This window comes from Epinephelus fuscoguttatus, linkage group LG21 (genome assembly GCF_011397635.1).
Source record: "Epinephelus fuscoguttatus linkage group LG21, E.fuscoguttatus.final_Chr_v1".
Classification (NCBI taxonomy): Eukaryota; Metazoa; Chordata; class Actinopteri; order Perciformes; family Serranidae; genus Epinephelus; species Epinephelus fuscoguttatus.
The window spans coordinates 33,905,428-33,930,875 of record NC_064772.1 but is presented as its reverse complement, the minus strand read 5'-3'; the positions used below and the strand labels follow the sequence as shown (position 1 = coordinate 33,930,875).

The following is a 25,448-nucleotide window of genomic DNA, read 5'->3' as shown; positions in this document are numbered from 1 at the left end:
GACGTGAATCCATCAGCGCACCTTAAATTTCACTGTGACAACTTTGACCATCACTTTAGTTTTTATTGTCTCTCTTGGATGACATACACTTTTAGTAACTAGAAGAGCACTCAGAGTGCAGACCTCCGCCAAGTAGGTGATATTCCCTCCCCCTCTGCATCAGATTTTGCAGCCTGCATCACAATCAGGTTATTTGCATCACTATCATTATTAGGTTACATATGCCTTCACCATGGAGACACTGTGGTGTATTTATTTCGTTTTTATTTTGTACCAACATAAAATATAATGGTTTTTTGTATTTTTCACTTTCTTTTATTCCAACACAGAACATTAATTTCAACTTCAGAATTACAACAATATCTAGACGTGCTTTCCGGCCACCAGATGGCGCTATTTTCACCGTCTTAATTGCTGCTGAGGCTGTCAGATCATAGACTTTATTTATTATTTTATCCACTTTGCTTCAACCGATCACCACCAAAATTGTATCATCTGTTCCTTATCCATCCATATCCATTATCCACCTTTCCTGAAAATTTCATCAAAATCCGTTCATAACCTTTTGAGTTATTTTGCAGACAAACAAACAAACAAACAAACAGACCGACTCCAGCGAAAACATAACCTCCTTGGCGGAGGTAACGAGTATGTGAACAGCATATATTCTAATCCTCACTCAGAGAAAAAGAAGCGTCACAGAGCATCGTTCCTGTGGGCTACAGCAACACTAAACCCCTGAGCTTGCCTGAGAAGGACTAAATGCACAAAGCTGCTATGTTTAAATATCCCATGGAGAGAGACTCTCACTGCAGCCTGTTCTATTTTGTTCTGAAAATGTGGGCGTGCAGCTTCGTTCTGTGGACGATAAACCAGGTGCAGACTTCCATCTGTGTCACCGCTGATGAGGAAATACAGCGAGTGCTGGACGGAGCAGTGAGTGACAACAACCCCGCCCACATGTTTGTGGTGGAAACACTAAGCAGACTGAGGGTCTAGGTACCATGTCTGAAGGTTTACTTTTGGCTCCAAAGGTACTACACCAAAAATGTTTGGTGGAAACGGGGCTTAAGGGTCCAAACCTACCCTTTAAATCCTGTTGGCCACTGAGCAGCTCCTTCAGATATGTGGCGTCTTGCTCAAATACACCTCGACAGAAGGTGCTGGGGTTCAAAATTCCTTTTCTCTCATATCAAAAACAAGTCTGCAAACCTGTGTAACACACGTTCGCTCAATATTGACCAGTAAGTGCAGACTGAAGAGAGCCTAACTTGGCTCTGTGGATGTTCAATGTTTGTTTGATCTCCTCGCGCGCATTCGAAGGATTCTATATTGAGCTGCTGTTGTCTCGTTGCAGCGCTGCTCTGCTGGTATTTACAGTGATATTTCTGCAGGGCTCAAGGTCTTGACCAGGGTCATGGATAATGACTGGGAGTAAATGGCAGCCTCTGTTTCCGTTCCCTGGCGGCCACTGCAGAGCCGACACCGAGCTAATCTCTGGAGAGGAGAGGCTCTGTGGTCTCAAGAGGAGCTGTTGTACTGATGCTACTGCAGGTAATCATATTGGGTGTGTGTGTGTGTGTGTGTGTGTGAGAGAGAGAGAGAGACACAGAGATGTGGCAGATTAAGTCAGCTATTGATTTCCTAGTCACAGTGTTTGTGTTGACCTTATGTGTGATTTAGAAAGTGCATGCCTGTGTGTCTGTGCACGTGTTTGTGCTTGTGCGTGTGTGTTTCATCAGTGTTAATGTGCGTGCCTGACGCACTTTGTGTAATCCTACTGTGATATTCTTAATTCAATGACAGTCATCTGTGTTACAAAATGATTTCAGATAATAACATGACGTCAAAGCCTGGGTTACTGTACAACACTCAACACAGATTAATCATTAGATTGTTTATTATGATCTCTGGCAACAAGCTAGTGTTACATTACTCCTGACTGGAGCCAGCAGCAGGTTCACACACCCAGACTGCTCCAATATAGTGCTGTTACAGGAGACACTCAGTGAGAATACATCGCACAAAATAATGGAAACTAGCTTCAGGCTGCGCTGTGGGGATGAACAACACAAGCAGGGTGTGTGTGTGTCAGTGACAGAGCACCTCGGTGCCTTCCCTGGTCCACTCCACTGCCTCCTGAGATGAGCCCATTCCCTCGGCCCGCCCCTACCCCTCCACGCCCTTTGATGGATTGGTCCGAGGAGGGTCCCTGACTGCCTCACTAACACGATCTGGATGTGACCATCTCCCGTGTGGGGTAAGACATAAAACTGGGTGCATCAGAAGCAGGTAAATCTGAGCCAGAGATATTTATTTTCCAAGATTTTTCATTTGCAGACTTATAGACGCTACAACCACTGTATCTTTAACTATAAGTCCATTCACATTCACATTGTAGGCCTAAGAAATATGAAATTTAATTCACTCACAGTTTAACATGCAAATTTATATTTGAATGCACCAACTGAACCAAAAGTTCATTCAAGCCCCAATTTGAAGGACTTGGACAACACAAGTCTGATCTGCGGACAATGCAGATTAAGGCTGAAAGCAAACACCACGACTGCAACTCTCAATTTATCTATATTCTTCAATTATTAAAGTTTTCTACAAACTTATACCATCACAGTAATTTGTAAGATGCTATGATCGCAAAAAAGTCTGGGGCGTCATATGTGTTGTTCTATCTGTGTTCTATCGGTAGTATGTATGTATGTATGTATGTGTAGCCCTCCCTCTTGGGAGCCAAAACGCACGCTAAAGTGCCCTCTTGGGAGCCAAAACGTGGCGACGCGCTGTATATGCCCTTTTTTTTCTTTTCGCCCCTGCCCTTCAAAAAGTCTGTGCACGCCACTGCCTGTGAGAGCATCAGTTAGGAGTCTAGCCATACACAGAGGTCACAGTTTGGTTCATACCCAAGATTAGGAGCCATGGATAGTATCGTAAGGGTCAAAGACAGATTAAATGCTCCTGCTGAGTTGTGAGGTAACATTTTGTTCACTGGCAACTTGGGTAACTTATTTTTTCATTAAGTAAAAGAAGAAACATTTCAAACACTTGTGTATTACACTGTGCAGACACTACACAAACACTTTCCCAAATGCCAGCAACAGGTCACAACTGGCATTAAAGCATAATGTATCATATGAAACATAAAATACAAAATATGGGTTTCTCATCCCAGTTATTGGCACATCTGGGTGATGCTGCCGAATGTGTATCCGTCTCCATTTACATATCCTAAGCCTCGTTTCCATAATGACAATGAAAACGAACGAAATGGTCAAAGTTGTCACAGTGAAATTTAAGGTGTGCTGATGGATTTACGTCGTCAACTCATAAACTGAGTAACATAATATGTTAACGTTCCACCTTAAAAGTTGCCGGCAGTCAGCCCAGTGAATGAAGTAATTTTGTTCTCAGACTCCTTTACTGTGCGTTCACACCAAACGCGATGGACGCAATGAATGCCACAAGTTTCCATTCGAAATCAATGTAAATGACGCGATGACACGCGATGTCGCTTCGGGCGACGCGTTTCAGGCGATAAGAGCGACGCGATGAAGCGATGACGCGTCCATCGCCTCATCGCGTGTGTCGCTTGAAGTTGAAAAATTTGAACTTTTCAAGCGACATCGCGTGACGCTGTGCCGTGACATCCAATCAGCGTTCATTTTCATAAAGAAATTATAAGCAACTAACCAGAGACAGATGGACAGGCGCTCCGCAGCTGGGATGGACCGCCTGTAGTTGGTGTCCAGGCGGGAGATCCTCGCACCGATACGCGCCAACAGGTCCTCAAACTGGGCCAGCGTCAGCCTGAAGTACCACTGGAAACGACCGTCATCCAGACGCAGCTCTTGCAGGAGGTTATGATATTCACCCAGCTGTGTGGGTGTTTGTTGTTTTGTTTCTGGAGGATATTGTGAACCCAGACACGGCGGCGTTCGGGTCTCCGATCCAAATCAGATGTCCACAACAGATAAAGAGCAGCTACGGTAGTTAACTCAGCCATGGTTGACGAGAAAACAGCGGGAGGTGAAGAAAATTGCGGGAGGAGGGTTGCGTCATCGCGATTGAAGCGATGATCAAAATGGTGACATTTGTGATCAAGCGACGCGATACTCACGTTACGGGCGATGACATCGTGTCCATCGCATTTGGTGTGAACGCACAGTTAGTTTCATAGTTATACTTTACTAATGTATGCAAAACTCTCCACAGTATGAACAGTGGTTACATGAGCCTCAAAACCAGACACAACTCAGCCCTGAGCAGAGTGACCGTCCTCTACTGACCAATCAGACTGCAGTGTTCACAGCTCCACCTTTTAGTACCAGATCTGTGTGCTAGGTACCCCAACAGAGGGGGGACCAAACATGGGGACGCTAAAGAACGCTTCTGTTGGGACCATCCACAACTTTTCACCATGGAAACAGAAAAAATGTGTACCGAACTGAACTGAACCGCACTGGTTGGTGGAAATGGGGCTTTACAATGATATCTCAATGCGACACATCATCCCTGTTTTATACTCAACTGTCTCTCTATTGCTGTCGTAGCTGGCCGGGAACCCAAAGGTGTTAGCTGTTTGTGCCATCTTCAGCACAAGTTGGCGTACATCTGAAAGTTTACGGGCAGAGGATACGCTCCATACAGCACAGCCCCACTGTAGGACCTAATTATAAACCACCTTTCCTTGTCAGACAGATATTTGCTCTGGTAAATACAGATGGATCTCCATTATCACATGCCCACCGCACCATAACCAACCATGGCCGCCAAGTCTGAAACGCAACCAGGTCATACGTAAGCAGGGTAAATGAGAGCCCAATCAATGGGAGCTCATTGTTGGGACCTTGAGCCCTCTCTGATTCAATTACCTGCTATGATGAGGAAGGGCAGCCAGGCAGTGAGGCGGGCAGGCCAAGCCCACAACACTGTGATTAATGGGGCCAGGGCCAAGGAAATGGGTCACACAGACAGAGAGCAGTGGAGCACAGAAGAGAAGGAGGGACGGGAGGAGAGAAGAGACAAAAAAGAAAGATTACAGGGGGCAAAAGGAAAGAAGAGGGAGAAAAGAGAGAAAGATGTGACAGATGATTTGTGGAGGAACAAGAGGAGACGAAGGGAGGTATAGACTGAGCGGGTAAAGGTGTGGGAGCAGACTGTGTGGCCTCGTGGCCCGTCTCATCCTTCATCTGTTGCTCTTTGAACTTTCACTTCAACGTGGTCCTTTCTCTTCCTTCTTCAGCCTGTCTTCACTCTCTCGCTTGAATTCTTTCTCTTGTAATAACATTTCTTTCTATCCACTTTTCTTGCCTTCTTTGTTCCCAGCCCACTCGCCTAGTTTCTCCCCTTTCCTCCTTTCCTTTTTCACCCTTTTCATCCGCTGTTTCCTTTCTTCCTTTCTTTTTCTCCTCCTCTGGTGTATTCTTTCCCTACCTTCTTCACTATTATTGTTCTCTTTAGTTCCCTCCTCTCCACTCTTCCCTTCTTCTCCTCCCTCATCTCTGTATGTCGCTCCCACAAAACCTTTCACACTTCCGAGTGTCATGCCACATGGCTTTAAAAGTCTGCCATTGATCGTGTGTGTGTGTGTGTGTGTGTGTGTGTGTGTGTGTGTGTGTGTGTGTGAAGGATGAAGACAGAGAAGTAGCCTGCCAGCAGTGGTAAAAGGCGTTTAATCAGACAGCAAGATTGAGAAGCCTTCCTGCCTGGGTGTGAATTAAAGGCCGGACAGATTCAGTTAGGCAGTCCCCGCTGAGCTGGTACACACACACACACACACACTCGTACATAACACAACAGGATCCAGTTGATAAAGAACAGGTGAAGAATGATGATAAACGTTTCCTCATACAGATGTTACGGGCTGCTCTTCTTCTAGATGTTATTAAATTGGTTCCTTTATACACGTGTAGATGTGCGCCAGTGTTTTTTGTGCCAACACTCAACATTTTTATTTCTCTCTTCCATCATTTGGGTGAAAGAATGAAATCATTACCTCAAAATGTAATTATTCTGCACTAAAGGTGAAAAAAAAAAACCCAAAATGTTACATCCAACCAAAATTCAAACTCCTATGTTTGTTGTTAATCCTGGAAGAGTTTCCATCTCACCTTAAATCAGTTATGTTTGTCTTTAAGTTCCCAAATACAGCGTCATCATGTCATTTCAAAGACACACTAAAATTCACTTGAAACCAACTAACGTTATATAGAGCGTTACAAATGGCTGAATCAATGGCTCTGAGCACCAGGAAGGAAAATACATCAGTCTGATATAGATTAGCTGCTCCAGAATGAGCACGTTTACTCAACAAGGACAACAAAGTCACATCTGACTCCTGTGCTTACACAGAGGTTCATGGATTAATTACAGTACTGATTAAAACCCTGTTATATTGTGTACTAACAGTTCCCCAACAGCTGATATAATGCTGCAACATAACGTGGATGGGATTGAATCACTGTTGTTTCTCCTATAAATTTCACAGATACCAGATAAATGTCAGACACATGATATCAGGTTGTGGAATTCATTAGGTTGAGTTAAAGTAAATGGAAGGATCAATTTTACCTCATTGAAGATGTCAATACAGCAGCCCTCAGCAGCATGCAGGATCGTACTCTCTGTATTAACTGACTGACTTTACATCTTGAGGCTGTGAGCAGGTTATATAATGTAGGTGCTCTGTAAAGGATGCACCAATAAAAAAGAATGATAGGTAAACATTAAGGTGCAGTTTGCAGCTGATACTTTCAACTAACTCAGAACTGGATTTACCGCCCTGTGGCCATGTGCCTCTGTTCACCAGTCAAGTTGCACTTATAGTTTACATACATGCCCGTGAAACATGGAGGCTTCAGACACATCTTCACCCCAGCAGCACATTGCATCTATACTAGTGGTTCTAAAACAGTGTGCCGCAGCAACCATTCCCTTATAAAGATGCAAACTCTAAGTAAAAATTTTGATTTAACTGAATTTAATTTAAAAAAAAACCTTCATGGGGAACCTATTAGTTGCCATTTGCATGTGGGAATTATAAGTGTCACACATCAAAAGCCTTGATTGGCAGCCAGTGTGAGGGATGATGACATTTAAAAGGAGAAAGCCATGAGTGGGACGATGGATCACTTTATTGTACGGAGCAAATTACAACAAAGCACCAGCGAAGATGACCTATCGCCGAAAGATAGGAGGAAAAAAAAACTTAACAGTATCACGTGAGCTACCGGTCTTTTTTGATGTTATTTTTACCGTCTTATGTCGTTATTAGGCCGATAATACATCTTATAAATGCCGTTGGCAATACAGTGTCGCCTTTTGGCTTGCCCTTTGGTGTGCTTTTAGCACAAAAAGTTTGAAAACCACCAGTTCAGTATCTGACCAAATGTCTCACCTTCTGTTCCTGAGATATGAAGCTGAGTAGTGGTGTGAGAAGTGATTTTGATGAATATCATAACGTCACAGTGAAGTTTTGGATATAACCTTCCAGGTATAAAATTTCATCATTTCATCAATTTATTCTATTTGACATTTTTGTGAACTTTTGTCAAAATTAATGTATGGAGTCTTGAGTTTTGGCCTACCATGTTTTGTGAGGTCACAGTGACCTTGATGTGTGACCTTTAACCCTTTGTGGTCACGGGTATAATTGACTGTTTTTGACTACTTTTGATTTCACCTTTAAATTTCACCTTGAAAACTGTTTACTTTGCCTTGTTTGGTGTCATTTGTTTCAGCACGACCTCACCTGTGTGACTTTACAGTTATTTTTTCATTTTGACATACTGTATTAACACATTGCACCTAAAATCACACAAATAAACACCACCAATAGGTAGTGATGGCCAAATGAAGCGTCATGAAGCATTTTCTTTATTTTCTGAGCCCACTAGATGGCGCTTTTTGATCAACAAAAGGTTGAAAGCATACTGAATTGCCATTCTTTGAGCATCTCTCTTTCAACCATGAGCGCCATCTAGTGGGCTCAGAAAATAAAGAAAATGAGGCTTCATTCGGCCATCACTACCAATAGGAAAGGGGGTGTCATGTTTTTTTTGGCTTGCAAGCACTGCACTTTCCTTAGAATAGCCCCTTTTACCGTTTGTTCCTGCACCAAACGTGACGACAATATTCAGGAAAAAGTGGGCGTAAATTACTTATCATAAGTCTGGTTTTACTTGGCCTATCAACACAATTTAAAGTGGTGTATAGAGACTCAGCGAGACTGCGTCTTGCTTCTACGTCATCTTAAATAGGTCATGTGATTTGGACGCAGCGGCGTGTCCATGGACGACCAAATTCAAATAAGTTCATTGTTGAATCCATGTGGAAATTCCCTCACACTGTCCTTGAGATATCACGTTCACAAGAGAGGGACAGGCGGATGGACAGACAACTTGAAAAGATAATGCCTCCGGCCATGCCAGATTTTTATCAGGCATAAAAATCTGAGTACAGTCTCTCGTGTTGTGTTTATTGCACAAGTTGACATCGCAATGACAATTAAAAAACCACCATAATGTGTGAGTCTACTTTGACCCCCATATGCTGATTTCACTGTAGAGACAATTTAAACATTCTGGAGTCACGTTATTCAACTCTCCTGACCTTCTATGACAGGTTAAAAATCCCATGCATGGCAGAGAATGTTGAAATGCCAGGTTAAAACATGTAAATCGTGATTGTTTACATTCAGTAACAGCCAGCTTTGTCCCTGCTGCTTTGTAGGATGAGTAATAAAATGCACTTCATCCTACGCTCTACTGCATGCAAATTATGTGTACCTGTGGGTTTGGTGTGAAACACTGGTAACACTCTGAGAGCAAGCAAAGAAAAATTAAAGCTTGCAGCATCCCATAGGTGACAATTAAGTGATTTCTCTTTCACGGAGGAAAATACTCAAAACAAGGCTAATGTGGATGTGATTATTATCACTGAGTACATCTGTGATCTTTACAATTACCCAACACACCCTGTTGGATCTACTCCTATTTAAACAGGGCTGGAGACAGTCTCCTGGCAGATACACACTGCTATAAGACACTGACAACATGCTTCCCTTCTTTGCGGGTCATTGCACTCTCATGGAGGAAGCACTCAATCAATTTGAGGTATTGAGGCAGAGCCACTGAGCGGGCGGCTAAATTACAGTCCTGCAGGTTGAGTGCGTCACATGCTCCCAGACTGTACTCTATTCCAGCCCATTTAACTGACAGAGCCGAGCACCAGCACTCCAGCACATGTGCGTTTCTCACCAAAATATTACCAGATTGTCTCGCTGAACTGCTCCCAAATGACAAAAATACCCTGAATTAAGGAGGAATGGGGCAATTAGAATGCAAAAACACTATTTCAGATACGCCTTGCAAAGAAGGAAATGGTTACCTGAGCTGTGGAGTGTGGCTGCAGGCCCACACTGCAAACAGCTTGAATAAATCCCATTGCCTTGCCAAAGACGTCATTGCTTTTTGATGGATAAACTGCATAATATGCGTTGACAAGAACAAGCAAGAGGTTTGAATCATCCATTATAGTATTCTCCCTTTTTTACCGTAAGAACTGCTGCTGCAATTTGGTTTGGAAGAGATGTTTGCAAAATTCAAGTTTTGCTCTCTCTAACTGTCGTCCTGACACGTCAAATAGATAAAATCGCAAACACTGCTGTGTTATTCAAATTGGAAGCAGCGACACAAAGAAGTGTAAGTAATCAAACAATAAACACAGACGTCTTTGAAACCTTCCACAGGCTGAAACAGACACAGACGGATTAAGTGTGGATGAAGTACTCTCCTCCAGGTTGGCTGAGTAGCGCTCTTCTTTTTCGGAGATGATTAAACCCCTCGTTTCTGCCGACTTCTGTCCTATTTAACGGACACTGCCCTGCTGTTGGACTTCCCCAGAGGTGCATCTCTCACCAAAACAACCACAGTGTCACATCAGAGTGCAGCCCCCATGGCGCTTTCTCAGCAAAAAACATGTGGCACTGCTAAAAATAGCGTCTTTTGAATCATTCACGGCATACACTATTTAGAGAGCTCATGCATACTCATGACCCTATGCAAATATGTATCATCAGACTCTGACTGGTAGGGAATTCAATTCATGGAATAACAGGCGCTGCAGCCTGAGCAGCTTCGCCGCACTGTACACCAACAAACACGAATGAGGGAGCGGCACGCGGGGAAAATGAAGTCTCATCAAAGTTTCTGTTATACTTTTAATCTTCTAACAAACCATGGTTTTAAGTTTGTGGCTGTTTTCCCCAGTGCATAATTAAAATCTTTACTGTAAGATTGCTCTAGTTTTTACAGCACATGCCTTCTGCTAACTGATGAAACTAAATGGGGTGCCACAAAGTTTCCGTAGTCAGCACTTTACTGAAAAAGCTGAGCCCCACAACAACAACAACCTCTCACCCACTAAAAATGTATCGTCTGAACATGAGACATGTGGTGACCTGTGTGCAGGCTATCGGAGGCAAGACACATGGTAAAGACACTATCTTACCACTTATCCGTTCTCACAGAACTGTGTCCAGTATTGTTTTATCTGCATGATTATGGAACAGCTGACATTTCAGATAATGTTTCGTCAGGTCTGTGTCATGAGGTCAAGGTGTTAAATTAGTGAAGCAAGTTCAGTCAGGAACACTTCAGTCAAAGAAAACCTCATTTCCATTTGTAGTATTATATTTGGCGGCATGGCTCTGTTCTGGGGCCTCTCTAATTTCCCTAGGCCTATGCAGAAAGCCTCCCCCACACGCCTTTGTGGAAAGCCTAAGGTGGAGAGTGCACCCCTGTCTGCCCTTCCATGTGCAAATGAGGAAAGCCTGAGCCAGAGAGAGAGCAAACCTCCCTGCCCTTCCATGTGCACTCATGGAAAGCCTAAGGCAGGGAGAGAAACCGCAAAGACAAACAGAAATGACACTGATAAGACAGACACAGCAAAAGGAGGGGCTGGGGTGAAGGCGGGTTGCAAAGCAGCTTGCAGAGGAAGCAGCAACAGTAGGAAGGCCTGAATGAGATTCACCAATTGGTTGCATAGAAAGGAATCATGTGATCTATCAGCTGACTCCTTTCCATCAATCAGCTGCTCCATCAGTTGATTGGGCTGTTTGAGATCAGCTGATGTAGCTGGGATGTCAGCTGAGCTTGACATGCCTGGCTGAACTTACACCATGCTTAATTTCTGTGGCTAGCTTGAGCTCAATTAGCCGTAGTGGGTAACAGCAAAGTTAAGGTGTTGTTACGAGCATTTGTAAAGCTTGTTTGAGGTCATCTTGTCCTTTACTTATTGTAAAACTTCAATTAAATGCACAGTCTTTTCACCAGCCCCGTGTAGCTACGCATTTTGACAAATAAAGGCCTGTCTCAATTAGAAGCCTGGGGTGGTTGTGAGCAGTTCATTTTTATAAAATTCTTTTGATGTATTAAACCAGATTGTTGACTGCCCACTCGAGCAAACATTAGTTAGCTTTCTTCTAGTCTCGCCACCAGACAATCAGAGATCTCCGCCTTCTGATAGTCTGGGGACACATTTTTGAAAAGGACACGCCTTCTCAGAAATGTGCTGCGCCTCCTTTTCTCGTCCGCAAGGAAACAAACACACAGAGAGCTTGAAAATGGATGCCGAGAGATTTAACTCTGTTTTATCAAACGTGTGCTCATCCGTGAAGAAAATATTTTTTCCAGCGGATGTCTTAGTTACAACATGGTTGAGCTAACTGGAGTAGTTTCATGTCGTATCCGACAACGGGAGGCTTTTAACAGATGACGTCCTGATGTTAGCTTTGCTGTTGCTGTTAGCTGTCCCTGTCAGCTGCAGCCACTGATGCTTTCTAGACATCGTAATTTCCTAAAACTGAATAAATACCACACATAGCAACACAAAACTGCTTTGCTAGCTCAATCATGTTGTAACTAAGATATCCGCTGGAAAAGATATTTTTTTCACGGACCATGTAATGAGTTATTACCTATTACAGACACCGCTAATGGCTAACAGGGCTAACAGCTAACGGTTAGCCCAGCTAAACGTGCACACAGAAATAGTAATGTTTGTTCAATCATGGTGTTTATAGACTTTATATAGACTATATATATATATATATATATATATATATATAGCTAAAAGCTCTGCTGGTTTTCTACCCGGAAATTGATTCCCTCTATAGTCTAGCCGGTTGGATGAGTCATGGCCTTGTAAACGATTATGTTTGTTTCTTTTAGCTGGCAAGAATGTGTCGCCGCAAACGCGACAAACAACCATTTTGTACCGCTACACGTGTTTCTAGTGGGACTATGTTTACGAGCACAAGAGTTCAGTGAGCCACCGAAGGACCGCCCTGCAGATTTACTATTGGTTCTGCAACGTAGGGAGTTTTTTTAAACTCTGAAATTGTATCCGCCCATCTAAGCACAAAATCAGGGAGTTAAGCAAAGAGTCTAAAGACTGACTTGTGAGTCTAGCTTTCTTCGTACATACAAATATAAATGAACATGCTACACATCGTTCGCTCGGTTGATTTCGTTTTACTGAAACCATGAGCACCAAAGAAGACCCCAAGTCATTCAGAATTACCAGCATGATGAAAAAACAAGTGGTGACTCCCTTCATCTGAATCTGTCATAAAGTCAGAATATGTGTCCATTCCTCAATTACACAGAAAGGTATTAATATTTCTTTCGTCTGTAAGGGTCCATTGATCAAAAGAATCATTAGTGTTTTTCAGAAAAATGAATCCAAGTTATGAATATTGTGTTGTGTCGCTATGCCGTGCGTCATTATCCTTGGGTGCCACGAAACAAGTGTCACAACATAACTGATATGTTATTCATAGCCTAATTATTAGATAAGTAATATTCATACTGGTTTAAGTTAACATTTTGTTTGATAGTATTTCCCATCTTTGTGAGCAACAGTTTTGTGTAAGAGGAATTAAAGGCCTGTCCCATATAGAAGCCTGTTCCTAATATAGGCCTGTTCAGTTCAGTGATTTAAGCAAATAATAGTTTTACGGTAGTTTGAAAACTCTTAGAAATATAAGCGCACATCTAAAAATAAATACAACCTCGTGTGGTGTCAATCATGTTTGCACAGTGAGTCCGAAACTTTTGACTTTTCAGGTTTAATTCTCTGTGTTTTTCACATCAGTCAGACGCCTTTAGAGATGTCAGACCAAGAATCAGTGAGAAAAATGTGGCGGCGGGACCAAGGAAAAGGGGCTTAAAGAATCATTTCATAAGTCAGACAGCTCATGTTCAACAGGTCAGAGAGTAATATTCAGGTGGATGATGACGAAGAGGAGGAGGATGTGGAGGACACAGAGGGAGGACAGCTCCGCCCCTTCGTGCAGCTGTGGTGCCAAATATAAGAAGGAGGGAGTGGTGACAGTCAGACAGGTAACTCCAGTGGAGAGAGGCAAAGGAGGAAATGTGTCTTTTCATTTTGTCACATATTATGAATTTTCACAATGAACAGAACAATAAAACAGATCGGACTCAGTGCACAAAGGCCTTTGGACTCAATTTCAGCCAGTAAAAACAGCCAGGAAAGTTAACTGTATTAACAGCGTAAAAATGTAGCTAACTTCTGTTTACTTGTGCCGCTACAGAGCCGACTGTACAACAGCACACAGGAAGAAACAGGAAGACTTTCAAAAGCAATGGGGACTTGAGTGTGTCTCTTTCAGCAGATGGAGAAGTGAGGTACATGTCAGTGTGTTACTTTCAAGTACAACATTAAAGCCAGATCTAACGCTGCCGCTACGCTGCTCAATTTGTTTGTTGTTTGTTTGTTTGTTTGTTTCACGAGAACTTGACATTTTGATTTAGGATACCAGCTCTCCTCTGTCTGAGGTTACACTCATGAGTTCAGTAGCTTACTGGGAACAGTTTCTTCCAAATATGTTCATGCAGTACACTGTCGGTTTGGTGATACAAATCCCCATTCCATGATGGCTGTTTCCAGGCATATTTTAGGATGACTCAGGGCCAGTTTGACAACCTGCTGTCTACTGTCAGGCAGTATAGCTCTGGGTATCCAGCAACCACTACCACCAGTTGCTCCTCCATTGTTTACCAACTGTACACTTGTTGTTGTGACCACCACAGGAGGCCCGCTGCATCTCAAATGATCCGACTGGACAATGGGAACAAAGATGACGAAAAAAGAGATGACGTGGAGCATGTCTCTGCTTTGGATGAAGTTTTTTTTTTTTACTCAAGGACTACGGAGTGCCAGGCGCTTAGAGCACAGAAACACGAGGCATATCTCAATGCAAAATCCGCTTCATTCTTTTGTTTTTAAAGATATTTTTTGGGCCATTCTGCCTTTAATGGACAGGACAGGTAGGCGTGAAGGAGGGAGAGAGAGAAGGGGATACCATGCAGCAAAGGGCCACAGGCTGGATTCGAACCCGGACCGCTGCAGCAACAGCCTTGTACATGGGGCGCCTGCTCTACCACTAAGCCACTGACGCCCCAAATCCGCTTCATTCTCATTAAAAACAATTACAAAAAGGTGCCTCCAGCTGCTAAAACCCTTTCTGTGTGATTGCTAGTGATGGCCAAATGAAGCCTCATGAAGCATTTTCTAAGCCCACTAGATGGTGCTCATGGTTTAAAGAGAGAGGCTCAAAGAATGGCAATTCAGTGTGCTTTCAACCTTTTGTGGAAGAACAAGCGTCATCTAGTGGGCTCAGAAAATAAAGAAAATGCTTCATGAGGCTTCATTTGGCCATCACTACCCTCTGGAAGGCACTACAGATCATTCAGAGCCCAGGCAAGCAGACTTAAACACAGGGTTTTCCCCACAGCAATAAGGACTTTGAGCAAATTAAAATTCATTGTCTATAATTTATTAGTGTGAGGTTGTGGTTTTAACTGTCAGCATCCTTCATTTGTTTGTATTTTTTAACGAAACAATGCCAATAAAAAGCATCCTGATTCTGATTCTGAAACAGTGTACAAAGATAAGGGGCAGAAAAAATGTCATTAACCCTGTAATTTGTATTTTTCTGCAGCGTCAGTCAAAATAAGATACGTACATTTGAAAATATATATATATATATATATATATATATATATATATGTCTGTACATAGCAAGTCAAGAACAATCTCTCAATCTAATAAAACATGCAGAAATCAACGATAAAAGATCTGAGAGATGTGAAACATAGACGACTGCCCAGAAAGACACGTAGCTCTTTGCTGCACACACAGCAAACTTAAACTGTATACAGTGCACTTTGACTTCACAGACGAGGACGTATACAAAACACAAACACACACACACACACACACACACACACAGAGTCAAAGTACAGTAAAGATGTGACACAGTTCTCCGGCCTCCTCCACACATCCCCTCCTCTCATTTCCTGTAAAGCCGGCTCATTAAAGAAATATACACAACCTACATTCCATTAAACATGTTGTAAGTCTTTGATGGCGAAGTGGTCTTTGATAAGTGGCTCATTACAGTGCGCTCTATATGCACAGCTCAGGGCTCACAGAGTAGCAGCAGTTTCACATGGCGACACAAAATGTCATCTATAATTGATGTTGAAGCATTATCACAAAAAACAAAGACATTCTGAATATTTACGTGGGTGTTTGTCTTGATGAAGTGCACAGGAGGGAAACAGTTTGAGTTTCAGAGCCTCAGCAGGGAGAGAGAGGAATGAACCAAATAAATCATTATAATTAAGACTATTTCTTGCCACAACCATTCACAACTTCTCCACCAGGGTGCCCAAAATTAAACTTACGAGACTGTCATCTCATTTTTTTGTCCCAACTTTTTTGAGTCAGCAGAACACTTGGGAGATTATTACGCAATATTTTTGACTTTTCATACGCTGCTTAATTGGGACCAAATCTTGCCAAAGCACCGCACAGTTCACTGGAGCTCGTGTTCCGTTTCTAATTTGGAAGTGGACCCTGGTGTCATGGCGCAGCACCAGCAGAGCTCCTAAAAGCCACACCAAGACACAACAGTTTGACTTCTTCGTTTTACACTTAAGAAAACAACAGAGCATGAAACTAACAGAATCCACGGAGAATGAATAATGAGCAATTAGCTGCAAGTATGGAAATGCATACCCAAGAATGCTGCTTATACTTATACTATGAAGTGGTATCAGCCATGTGCACTAGAAACTGAAAACACGGTCTCACATCGAGCACAAACAGGCCCTCCTGACACATGCACTGAAACTCAAACTTCTAAAAGCTGCCGCACTTCTCTGCTCAGTTTTAGGGAAACGGAAACAGTTCCTACCACTTTGCTGCTGGGCGCGTTGTGTGCCATCCATTGCTCCATTGGATCCCACTGTGGACTGGGATGTGACATGCTGCTTGACTGGAGAGGCAATGTGTGTGTTTGTGTATGCCTGAATGTTAAGAGGGTGACGCGAGTGAGTTTGCCCCACTATACGTTCGCTGGTGTTCTGTAGGGATACCTTATATACAGCTGGGTGTGTGTCAGGAATACTGTATGAGAGCAGTGATGGGTGAGTGTGTGGAGTGTGTATCTAAGTTGGAAGCTAATCAAGTGTCCCCTATAGGACGTAATCACAGTCATGGAAGCTATGAGTGTCACTTAAGTGTGTATGTGTGCGTCCAAGTGTGCAGTGAGGCATGACGCCAATTTTTCCTGCACTGTGAGGAGGTCTGCTCAGCTCTTCATGCCTCTCCAAACACCGGGCAGGACCTTCCTCTTCCTTGGCATCTCTGAGTCACTGCTCATCTATCTATCCATCCAGTCTCCATTATGAGACTGTAGTGTGTCATTACAAATCTATATAGCTCACACTGAGGCTGTACGAATGAAGAATAGACGATTACATTTAAAGGCAGCTGTGTCTTGACTTAATTTTTAAAGCAACACAAGTCAGAATTCATGAGCCAGTTTGCAAGCACTTTGGTCATAAAGAAACTCAAGAGGCAAAAAAAAGCCACATGTTCAGAGCAGGAAAAAGGGGACAGCGCCAGAAGCCATTCCTGATGAGAGAGAAAATCTGCATGTGCTCTTGTTCAGCTTGTCAGAGGTTTTATGGAACGCTTAAATTATTCAGCTTTGTTTGCCTTTCAACATCTTCTTCTCTGCTCCTCTGAGGGATTGCAGAGGCCTGTCACCGCTCTACCTGGTGCGGTGCTGCCATCTGCAGGCCTGAGCTGGTAATGCACGCGCTCTTGCAATAACATTTTGATCCTCCCAGCAGTTGTTTGCAGGCTTTTGCTGCACCGATCAAAGAGTGAGAGGGTTTTGAGTTGAACCACGCAGCTCAGTTGCAGATTTTTACAGATTGTTTGTGTCTATGTAGTTGATAAAGCGGCGATTACTGAGATCAGCTGCTCAAAACCATCTTAGACTCCAAAGGAAGGTCAGAGAGCAGGTGGAAGCTATACTTTAGGGGACTTATGGAGCATCAAAAACTTGCTGCTGTGATGTTATTACGAAATCACGACACGTTTTCTTGAGGGTTTTTTTTTTTTTTTTTACTAATAAACAGAACAAAATCTCCACTGTGATGTCACAAAAGAGAGTTGTCATGTAATAAAGCAGCTCATTTTGCGTTTTCTTTCTTCTCTTGACTCTCTATAAATAACAGTCCACAGCATTTGGAGACACAGCTGGTGCTGTTTCCTCCATCTGCACTACAGGGTAACTACAGCATGCATATACGCACGCACACGCACACACTCGCATACAATGGGGGTCATGTTCTGACCTTGCCAGCTGCACCTCCCATACTGCGCAGCATGATTACATTAGGTTTATATTGTATTGCATCATCAACTTTGGATTATTCTCCGCCGATGATAATCCAAGCGATCTCTCAGAGTTACTCGGAGAGAAAAGAGCGCATGATGTCACCCTCACAGAATGTGAAAAATTGATCGTTCATAGTGCTCCATGAGGACTAGTCGTGGCAGAGATTTAACGTAATCTTTTGTTCAACTAGCTCCCGATGTGAGCTTCCAAATCTGAGAGAGAGACAAAGGCACCAGGCTGACAATTTGGGATTAAAGGACCTCAGTGGCCTTGTGTTAAAGTTTGAATAGGAACGAAATAACATTTGGGAGCATCTCAGTCGACAAAAAAGAAAAACTTGACACTTCATGCTCTTGCAAATCAAAACCTGCAATGAAATGACATTTAAAACACAAATATATATCCATGTGATAGCCCATGTTTATTCTGTGACATACATACCATGTATTTCATCAGTTTAATATGAGCCACCTGACAGCACACAGTGACATAAAGCCAAGCACAGTGACACCACAATTAAATGGGGAAAATGACAAAACAGATTAATGTTTCATATCTTGGAGTTAAAGTTTTCTTTTCTGCAGGATGAATGGCAGGAGATGACGTTTTAATGAGGAAAATGATCCATTCTATTATAATTCAAAATATAAATCCGACAAACCAAAGATAATTCAAAGGATAAAGGCACTCTGTATCAGCCCGCACCATTCTCAAACCCTTCCTGACAGAAGAGATATTTAACAATATCCAATCATCATTCATTTTAAAAAACGCAGCATGAGAGAACACCCAGAGATTTATGATGGGCTGCTGTAATCTGTCCTTGATTTAAGGACGTTAAGTGTCGTCTTTATCAGACAGCTGTAAGTTTAAAGTTTACGGCACATTTCGCGCTGTAATTGTTTCCCCTGCTGTTCATCACAATCGTATGAATCCCACGGGAGATGTGAGCTTTAATAACAACAAAATGATGAATCCGCAGGGAGGTGATTGATGAGATGTCAAATTGGTGATCGCTCAGAGACGCATGCACACACACACAGAAAGCGCAAAATTAGTGACTAACTCCAGAAAACAGAAATGAGAACTAGTATTGCTGCCTCACGGCTGTATGAGTCTGCCAATGTCTGTCCGGACTCATATCATATATGTAGTGGAAATTTAGAAGGAATAATAAAAGGAGCAATCATATTTTTAGGTGAAACATGGATGCTTAACGCACATCTTTAACCCGGCAGCACAGAAAATGTATTCTTGCAATATTGTGGCCTGCTAGCATTAGCTGAGATGCTAGCTCAGATAGGCCAAAAGCTAGTGATGGCCAAATGAAGCCTCATGAAGCATTTTCTTTATTTCCTGAGCCCACTAGATGGCACTTTTCGTTCAACAAAGGGTTGAAAGCACACTGAATTGCCATTCTTTGAGCCTCTCTCTTTAAACCATGAGCGCCATCTAGTGGGCTCAGAAAATGAAGAAAATGCTTCATGAGGCTTCGTTTGGCCATCACTACCAAAAGGTGCAGCAGGGCCACCGTCAGATAGACTTGTGAAAGTAGACTAGAATAATGGACAACCTGAATACAGTGTGCCTCATTTACCAATCGTTTTAAAGGAAGAACTTTCTTCCTAAAACCCTCTTATGCAGTTTTCGTGAAGATTCTGACATTATCTGATGTTTTATTATTTGGGATTTGATCTTTGGTAAGAAGTAAGACTAATTTGTGTTAATGTGTGCAGAATAATTTTCTTTATTTTTTAAAATGCTACAATTGTGTAATAATAAAGGATTTATATTCCATAATATTTTTATTTTTTTTATTGTTTTGATTATTTTAAGCAAAAGAAATCTACTGTGTAAAAATGTTCAAAATTCAGTTCTACTGAGAATTATGAAATCCAATATGGCCACCGCCTAGTGATGTCACAGTTTGCAAATTAGATGATTTAATTTACTCCCATCACAAACTTTGGGTCATGCTGAATATTTTTCTCATTTACAGTATGCCTTTATCTCTCACCACTTTCAAGCTACAGCCTTTTGAAATCTTGAAATGAAAATTGAATATTTTCCTAAATAAACTCCGGCACCTAAAGGGTTCATTTAAAAAACCCTGATAGGGAACCTATTTCGCTGTGAGTGGGACAATGGGTCGCTTTATTGTACGCTAGTGATGGCCAAATGAAGCCTCATGAAGCATCTTCTTTATTTTATGAGCCCACTAGATGGCGCTCATGATTTAAAGAGAGAGGCTCAAAGAATGGCAATTTAGTGAAGCTTCCAACCTTTTGTTGAACAAAAAGCACCATCTAGTGGGCTCAGAAAATAAAGAAAATGCTTCATGAAGCTTCATTTGGCCATCACTATTGTATGGAGCAAATTACAACAAAGCACCAGCGAAGACGACCTATCACCGAAAGACAAGAGAAAAAAACCTACCAGTTATAGCACGTTATAGAAGCTAATGTGCTAGGGATGTAACGATTACCGATATTACGGTAAATCTCAGTTAATTTTTACACGGTAAGAATGACCGTTTATGTTTAAATTAATTGCATTATCGCAGTGGATGATCAGGATATGTAATAACAGCCTCATTCAAATCTCGCGATGCAGGCGCTGCGTGAATGCGTAGCATGTGTAAACACAAAGAATGAAAACATGGCGGAAGGCACTCAGGACATTTTCCCCACAACTAAATGCACAAAGTCTGAGGTCTGGTCATACTTTGGGTTTCTGAAGAATGCCGAGGGACAGCTGGTGGAGGACAGCTATCCTGTGTGCAGAACATGCAGAAAGAAAGTTGCTGCGAAGGGTAGCAACACTACAAATCTACTGGCTCATCTCCGTGACCATCATCCACAGCTTTACAGCCAATGCAAGTTATGCTATGCAAACGTCAGTTATTGTGTGAGGGACTTCGGTTTTACTGAGACTGTCATAATGTGTAACTCTCAACATATACGGGACATTTGAGCCGTATCTGTCCTCCTAAACGGCGACTAGGTTTTCCGTTTTCGTTTAAGACACTTAGGAGATAATACTAGCTGATTAGCTAATAGCCGTATTAGCCGACAGAATATAAACCGACATAACGTAACGCTAATTGAGATCAACTATGACTGAATCACTGTGATTATGGTTATTGTATGGTGAGCTAGAATCGATATAGACGGCCAGTTATGCTTTCTTGACATAAGCTCAAGGAAACAACATAAAACGCTGCCGTGTTAACCTTTGACCGAGAGCATGCACTCCTTTTCTCATACAGACACTCCTCTGACTCACATGCACACTTCCAATGTGTGAATTATTCTGTGTAATGATGACCAGTGCCCTTAGGGTTTTTTTTGGTTTCTCCTGCACATTTGTGATATCTGTTCTATATATTGTATGTCTTTTGTTCTACTCTAATTGTTTACATATTTTGCTGACTGTTAAAATGCACCAGACAAATAAGCTTTGCTCCTGCAATGTGTTTACATATTTTGTTGATTTAAAATAAAATTTTCTGTTGCTGTGCCAATCCCTTGCCCCTTTAATGTGAAAGTTTCATTTTAATATAAGATTTTGGCTGTTAACATTTTAGTATGATAAGGAAGTTATAAGATTTAGTGAAGTTATTTCAATGTATCTATTTTTTGGACATTTTACAGCGCTTAAAAAAATATCGCAATATTATCGTTTACCGTGATAATTTGGTCACTATAATCGAGATATCAAATTTTCCGTATCGTTACATCCCTATAATGTGCATAAATATAAACACAGGTGTGCCTTGAGAGTTGGGCTTGCCCTTTGGTGTGTCTTGGGCATGAGAAGTTTGAAAACCACTGGACTAAGTTATTAAAGAGTTACAGAGACATTACTTAAAATAGTCCACCTTCCACCTTCTCCTCGTCTTTCTGCCTCTCTCTAAACACACACAGCTTGGATAGCACTGTGGCGTTCGTCTGTGTCCTCAGTCCTGAAAGTTCTGTTACAGAATGCAGAGTTTACAGTTTGCATGTCAGGTGGTTGATTAACGCATATTTTTAGCATCCCATCTTTTTTGTGTTTTTTGGATCCACTACCAGTGCTACTAAATATGACAGCTCGTTCAATAGATACTTCCTGCTCCACTGCAAACACTTTTCTTTAATATGTCTGGAGTCCGGCGCTCCTCCACCCTCCTCAGACTTTCCTTTGGGCATTCTGTACTTTAATTATTCAACTCCCTCTTCTTCAGTGTCTGTGCACACAGCCCTGCAGTCTCATGCCCTTTAATGGAGTTTTGCAGGGCGTATATATCTATGCTAATTAGGAACCACCTTGCAAGTGCTTTCAGCTTACGAGCACAAGAGGATTCATCATTATAAGAACACAGGTGTGAAAATTTCTGCCTTTTAAGAGCACATCATCATTATGAGTCTGAGTTTTTGTAAGATTTTTTTAAGGAGCAAATTTAAGAAAGAACTTTGGGAAAATATGGGTGAATGAGGCCCATTATGCTTCCAGCAAGAGCTGTCACCGGGGCAGAAGCATGAAAATGTTAAAGTGTGGAATGAAAAAGGGTGCCATTAGCTTCTAACACTAGGTTTTAGAAAATCAGAGTCAAGTTTTGATCTGCACACAAGGCTACATAAGCCTATTCTACTGCTGGAGGACTCATCACTGAAATAAAATACTGGCTTTAAACCAATTTCCTCAGACGTAGCTGTGATGAATCAGAACTCATCATTATCGATCCCAGATCTCTTATGGCGGCTCTTATGATGGCTCCACTGTGCTCACCTCCCCCTATGTCCATAACCTTGGTGTCACCTAAGATCAAACCCTCTCCTCTGACCAACATATCAAACACATCTCCAAAACAGCCTTCCTCCATCTCAGAAACATCACACACATCTGCCCATCCCTCTCCTTTTCAGCTGCAGAGACTCTCATTCAGGCATTCATCACTACTGCAACAGTATCCTCTATGGTTCATCATCCAAAAGAAACAAAAACATATCCAGAATTCTGCTGCTCGTCTTCACCTCAAATTCCTCATTGCCACCTATAAAGCCCTCCACAACCTGGCTCCCAAAGACCTGTCTGAGCTCCTTCACTGGCAGACTCCCTCCCACACTCTGAGGTGTGCTGATGCCAACCTCCTGAAAACTCTGTGTGTCTGTCTGTTCCACGTTTTTCTCCTCACTGACTTGGTCAATCCATGTGAAATTTGGCACAGTGGTAGAGGGTCATGGGAGGATGCCAATGAAGCAATATTACATCACTTGGCCAAAGGGGGGCGCTATAGCAACCGATTGAAATGTCAAACTTTGAATGGGCATATCTCATGCCCCGTACGTCGTAGAGACATGAAACTTTGCACAGAGATGCCTCTCCTCATGAGGAACACATTTGCCTCAAGAACCCATAACTTCCGCTTATATAGATTTTCCGCCATTTTGAATTTTTTGAAAAACACTTCAAATGGATCTCTTCCTAGGAAGTTTGAGCGATCTGCATGAAACTGGGTGAACATAATCTAGGGAGCAATATCTAAAGTTCCCTCTTGGCAAAAGTTGGAAAACTTCCTAAAACTGAGCTTCTATAAGGCAATGAATATTGTGGAGGGCGTGGCTCATCACATAAAGGTGTAGAACATCTCAAGGGTTTCACCCATCACCACGCAACTTTGTAGGCATATGACCACACATAATCTGAGGGGACCCCTCCATTATTGACCCCATCAAACAAAATGGGGGCGCTAGAGAGCTCATTTCTTATCTAGGCCTAACCGCCATATGGATTTTTACTAAACTTGGTAGATATGTAGAACAGGACGCCTCAAGGTGACTGGAGAAATTTAACTCTAATTGGCAACTGGGTGGCGCTATAACAACAGAAAAATGCTTCAAAATGGCTAAAATGTGACGGATCGCTGTGGCTCCCCCTGTGGACCAATGTTGTTTTTTAAGTCATGGTATGGTATGCTGTACTCAATGGGTATAGACTATTTATTATTATTATTAATGAACAATCTGAAACAAGGCAGCACAATGCTCAGTGATGGCACCTAATTAACCTGCTTCTCTGAAAGATATAATACTCAATTCAATTTTCCTTATCAACCAGCTTGTTTGTGCAACCACTGCCCACAGTAAAGCTCTCCTCTGACAGTGACGTCCCAAAACAAGTTTTATAATCTCAGGTTCCTTCTTTACTTGTTTGCTAAATGTGGCTGTGTTGTGAGCACCAGAAGAAAGACTTTGGTAAAATGATGAAGACTGTCCTTCTCGCCAGAAGTCCCATATGGTCGCCTCTTCTGTGTCTCCTCAACTGAATTACATTGACAAATGCTTTTTGAGCAGATACGGTGAAAAAAAAAAAAACAGGTGGTGGCCAGACACAAATCATTTTTCAAAATGAGCCGCAGAGTTAACTCAAGACTCATCTATTTTAAAATCTTAATAATATAAAATCACAGCTGACGCATTTTTTTTTTTTTTTGTCAATTTAAGATATCCTGCACTTTACTGCGTATTCTACTTCATCGCACCAAACGCAGCCAGCTATAAGAAGTGACATGTACACAGCGTCCCTGTAACCGACTATGTGAGACAGAACTTCACACAGAACATCTACAGAGAGAAGTAGAGGCTTTTTTTAAGAGCAATTAGTGTGAAGGAGGTGATGTGTTTGCAGCCTGCAAGAGAGGAGGGGAAGTGAGTGCAGCTCTGACTGTGGAGGGAGATGGGAGCTGGAGAACACAGGCTCGAGAGACAAAGAGGAAAGGCAACTTCACATGTCCCATACGTCCTTTCTCTGCTCCTCCCAAATTCAATCACCAATGATTGGAATACCGCCATACAACCCTCCATCATCAGCTCATCAGAGCTCAATCAATCTCAACCTCACTGACTTGAGCTGGCGCTACAAGCATTATCTCCACAGGAGGACTTGTCAGATTATAGCGAGTGGAGGTAGCTGGCAGACACTAATTTACATATCTGTCCAAAGGCAATACATGAATATTCTTTCATTCATTCATTCATTCATTTTCTGTAACCGCTTATCTGCTGGAGCCTATCCCAGCTGACATTGGGTGAGAGGCAGGGTTCACCCTGGACAGGTCACCAGACAGGGTGACACATAGAGACAGACAACCATTCACGCTCACATTCACACCTACGGACAACCTGCATCTTTGGACTGAGAACCTCGAGAAAAGCCACGCTAACACAGGGAGAACATGCAAACTCGGCACAGTCCATCCACCGCATCCCCATCCTGGATTCAAACCAGGAAACCACTCCCGAACCCCCAAGTCCAGTATGCGCTAACTACAGCGAAGAGCAGATAAAGTCTGACACAAAAACCAATCAGCAGCCAAGACTGCTTCACCAACAACACAAGCGCAACTTTTCCCCCCACTGCGTCCTACCTGCGTGACTTTCTCTGTGACGTGGTGCGTCCGGTCAATGAGTTTGCAGGGAGCTATGATGTCCATCTCCCCGCTGGGCAAGGCGATGAGTGGGTCAGGTTTGAAATCCACAAAGTTGAGGGTGATCTGAGGAATTTTGGAAATGGTGCGGTACCGCATGAGGTCGGAGTCCGACGTGGAGTTCAATATGTTGGACTTACTGTTTACTGCACCTGCAGACACACACAGACAGTAACGTAAAAA

The 25,448-nt window shown here is 42.5% G+C and overlaps 1 protein-coding gene across 1 annotated transcript in view; it reads right to left on the bottom strand.

Annotated features, from left to right (window-relative positions):
* The window catches only part of kcnh2b (potassium voltage-gated channel, subfamily H (eag-related), member 2b), a 409,664-nt gene that overhangs the window by 166,268 nt on the left and 217,948 nt on the right, over positions 1 to 25,448 (bottom strand). The window contains exon 6 of the mRNA XM_049565471.1: positions 25,206 to 25,417. Within this exon, the coding sequence (XP_049421428.1) occupies positions 25,206 to 25,417 (212 nt within the window). The remainder of the gene's footprint in view (positions 1 to 25,205; positions 25,418 to 25,448) is intronic.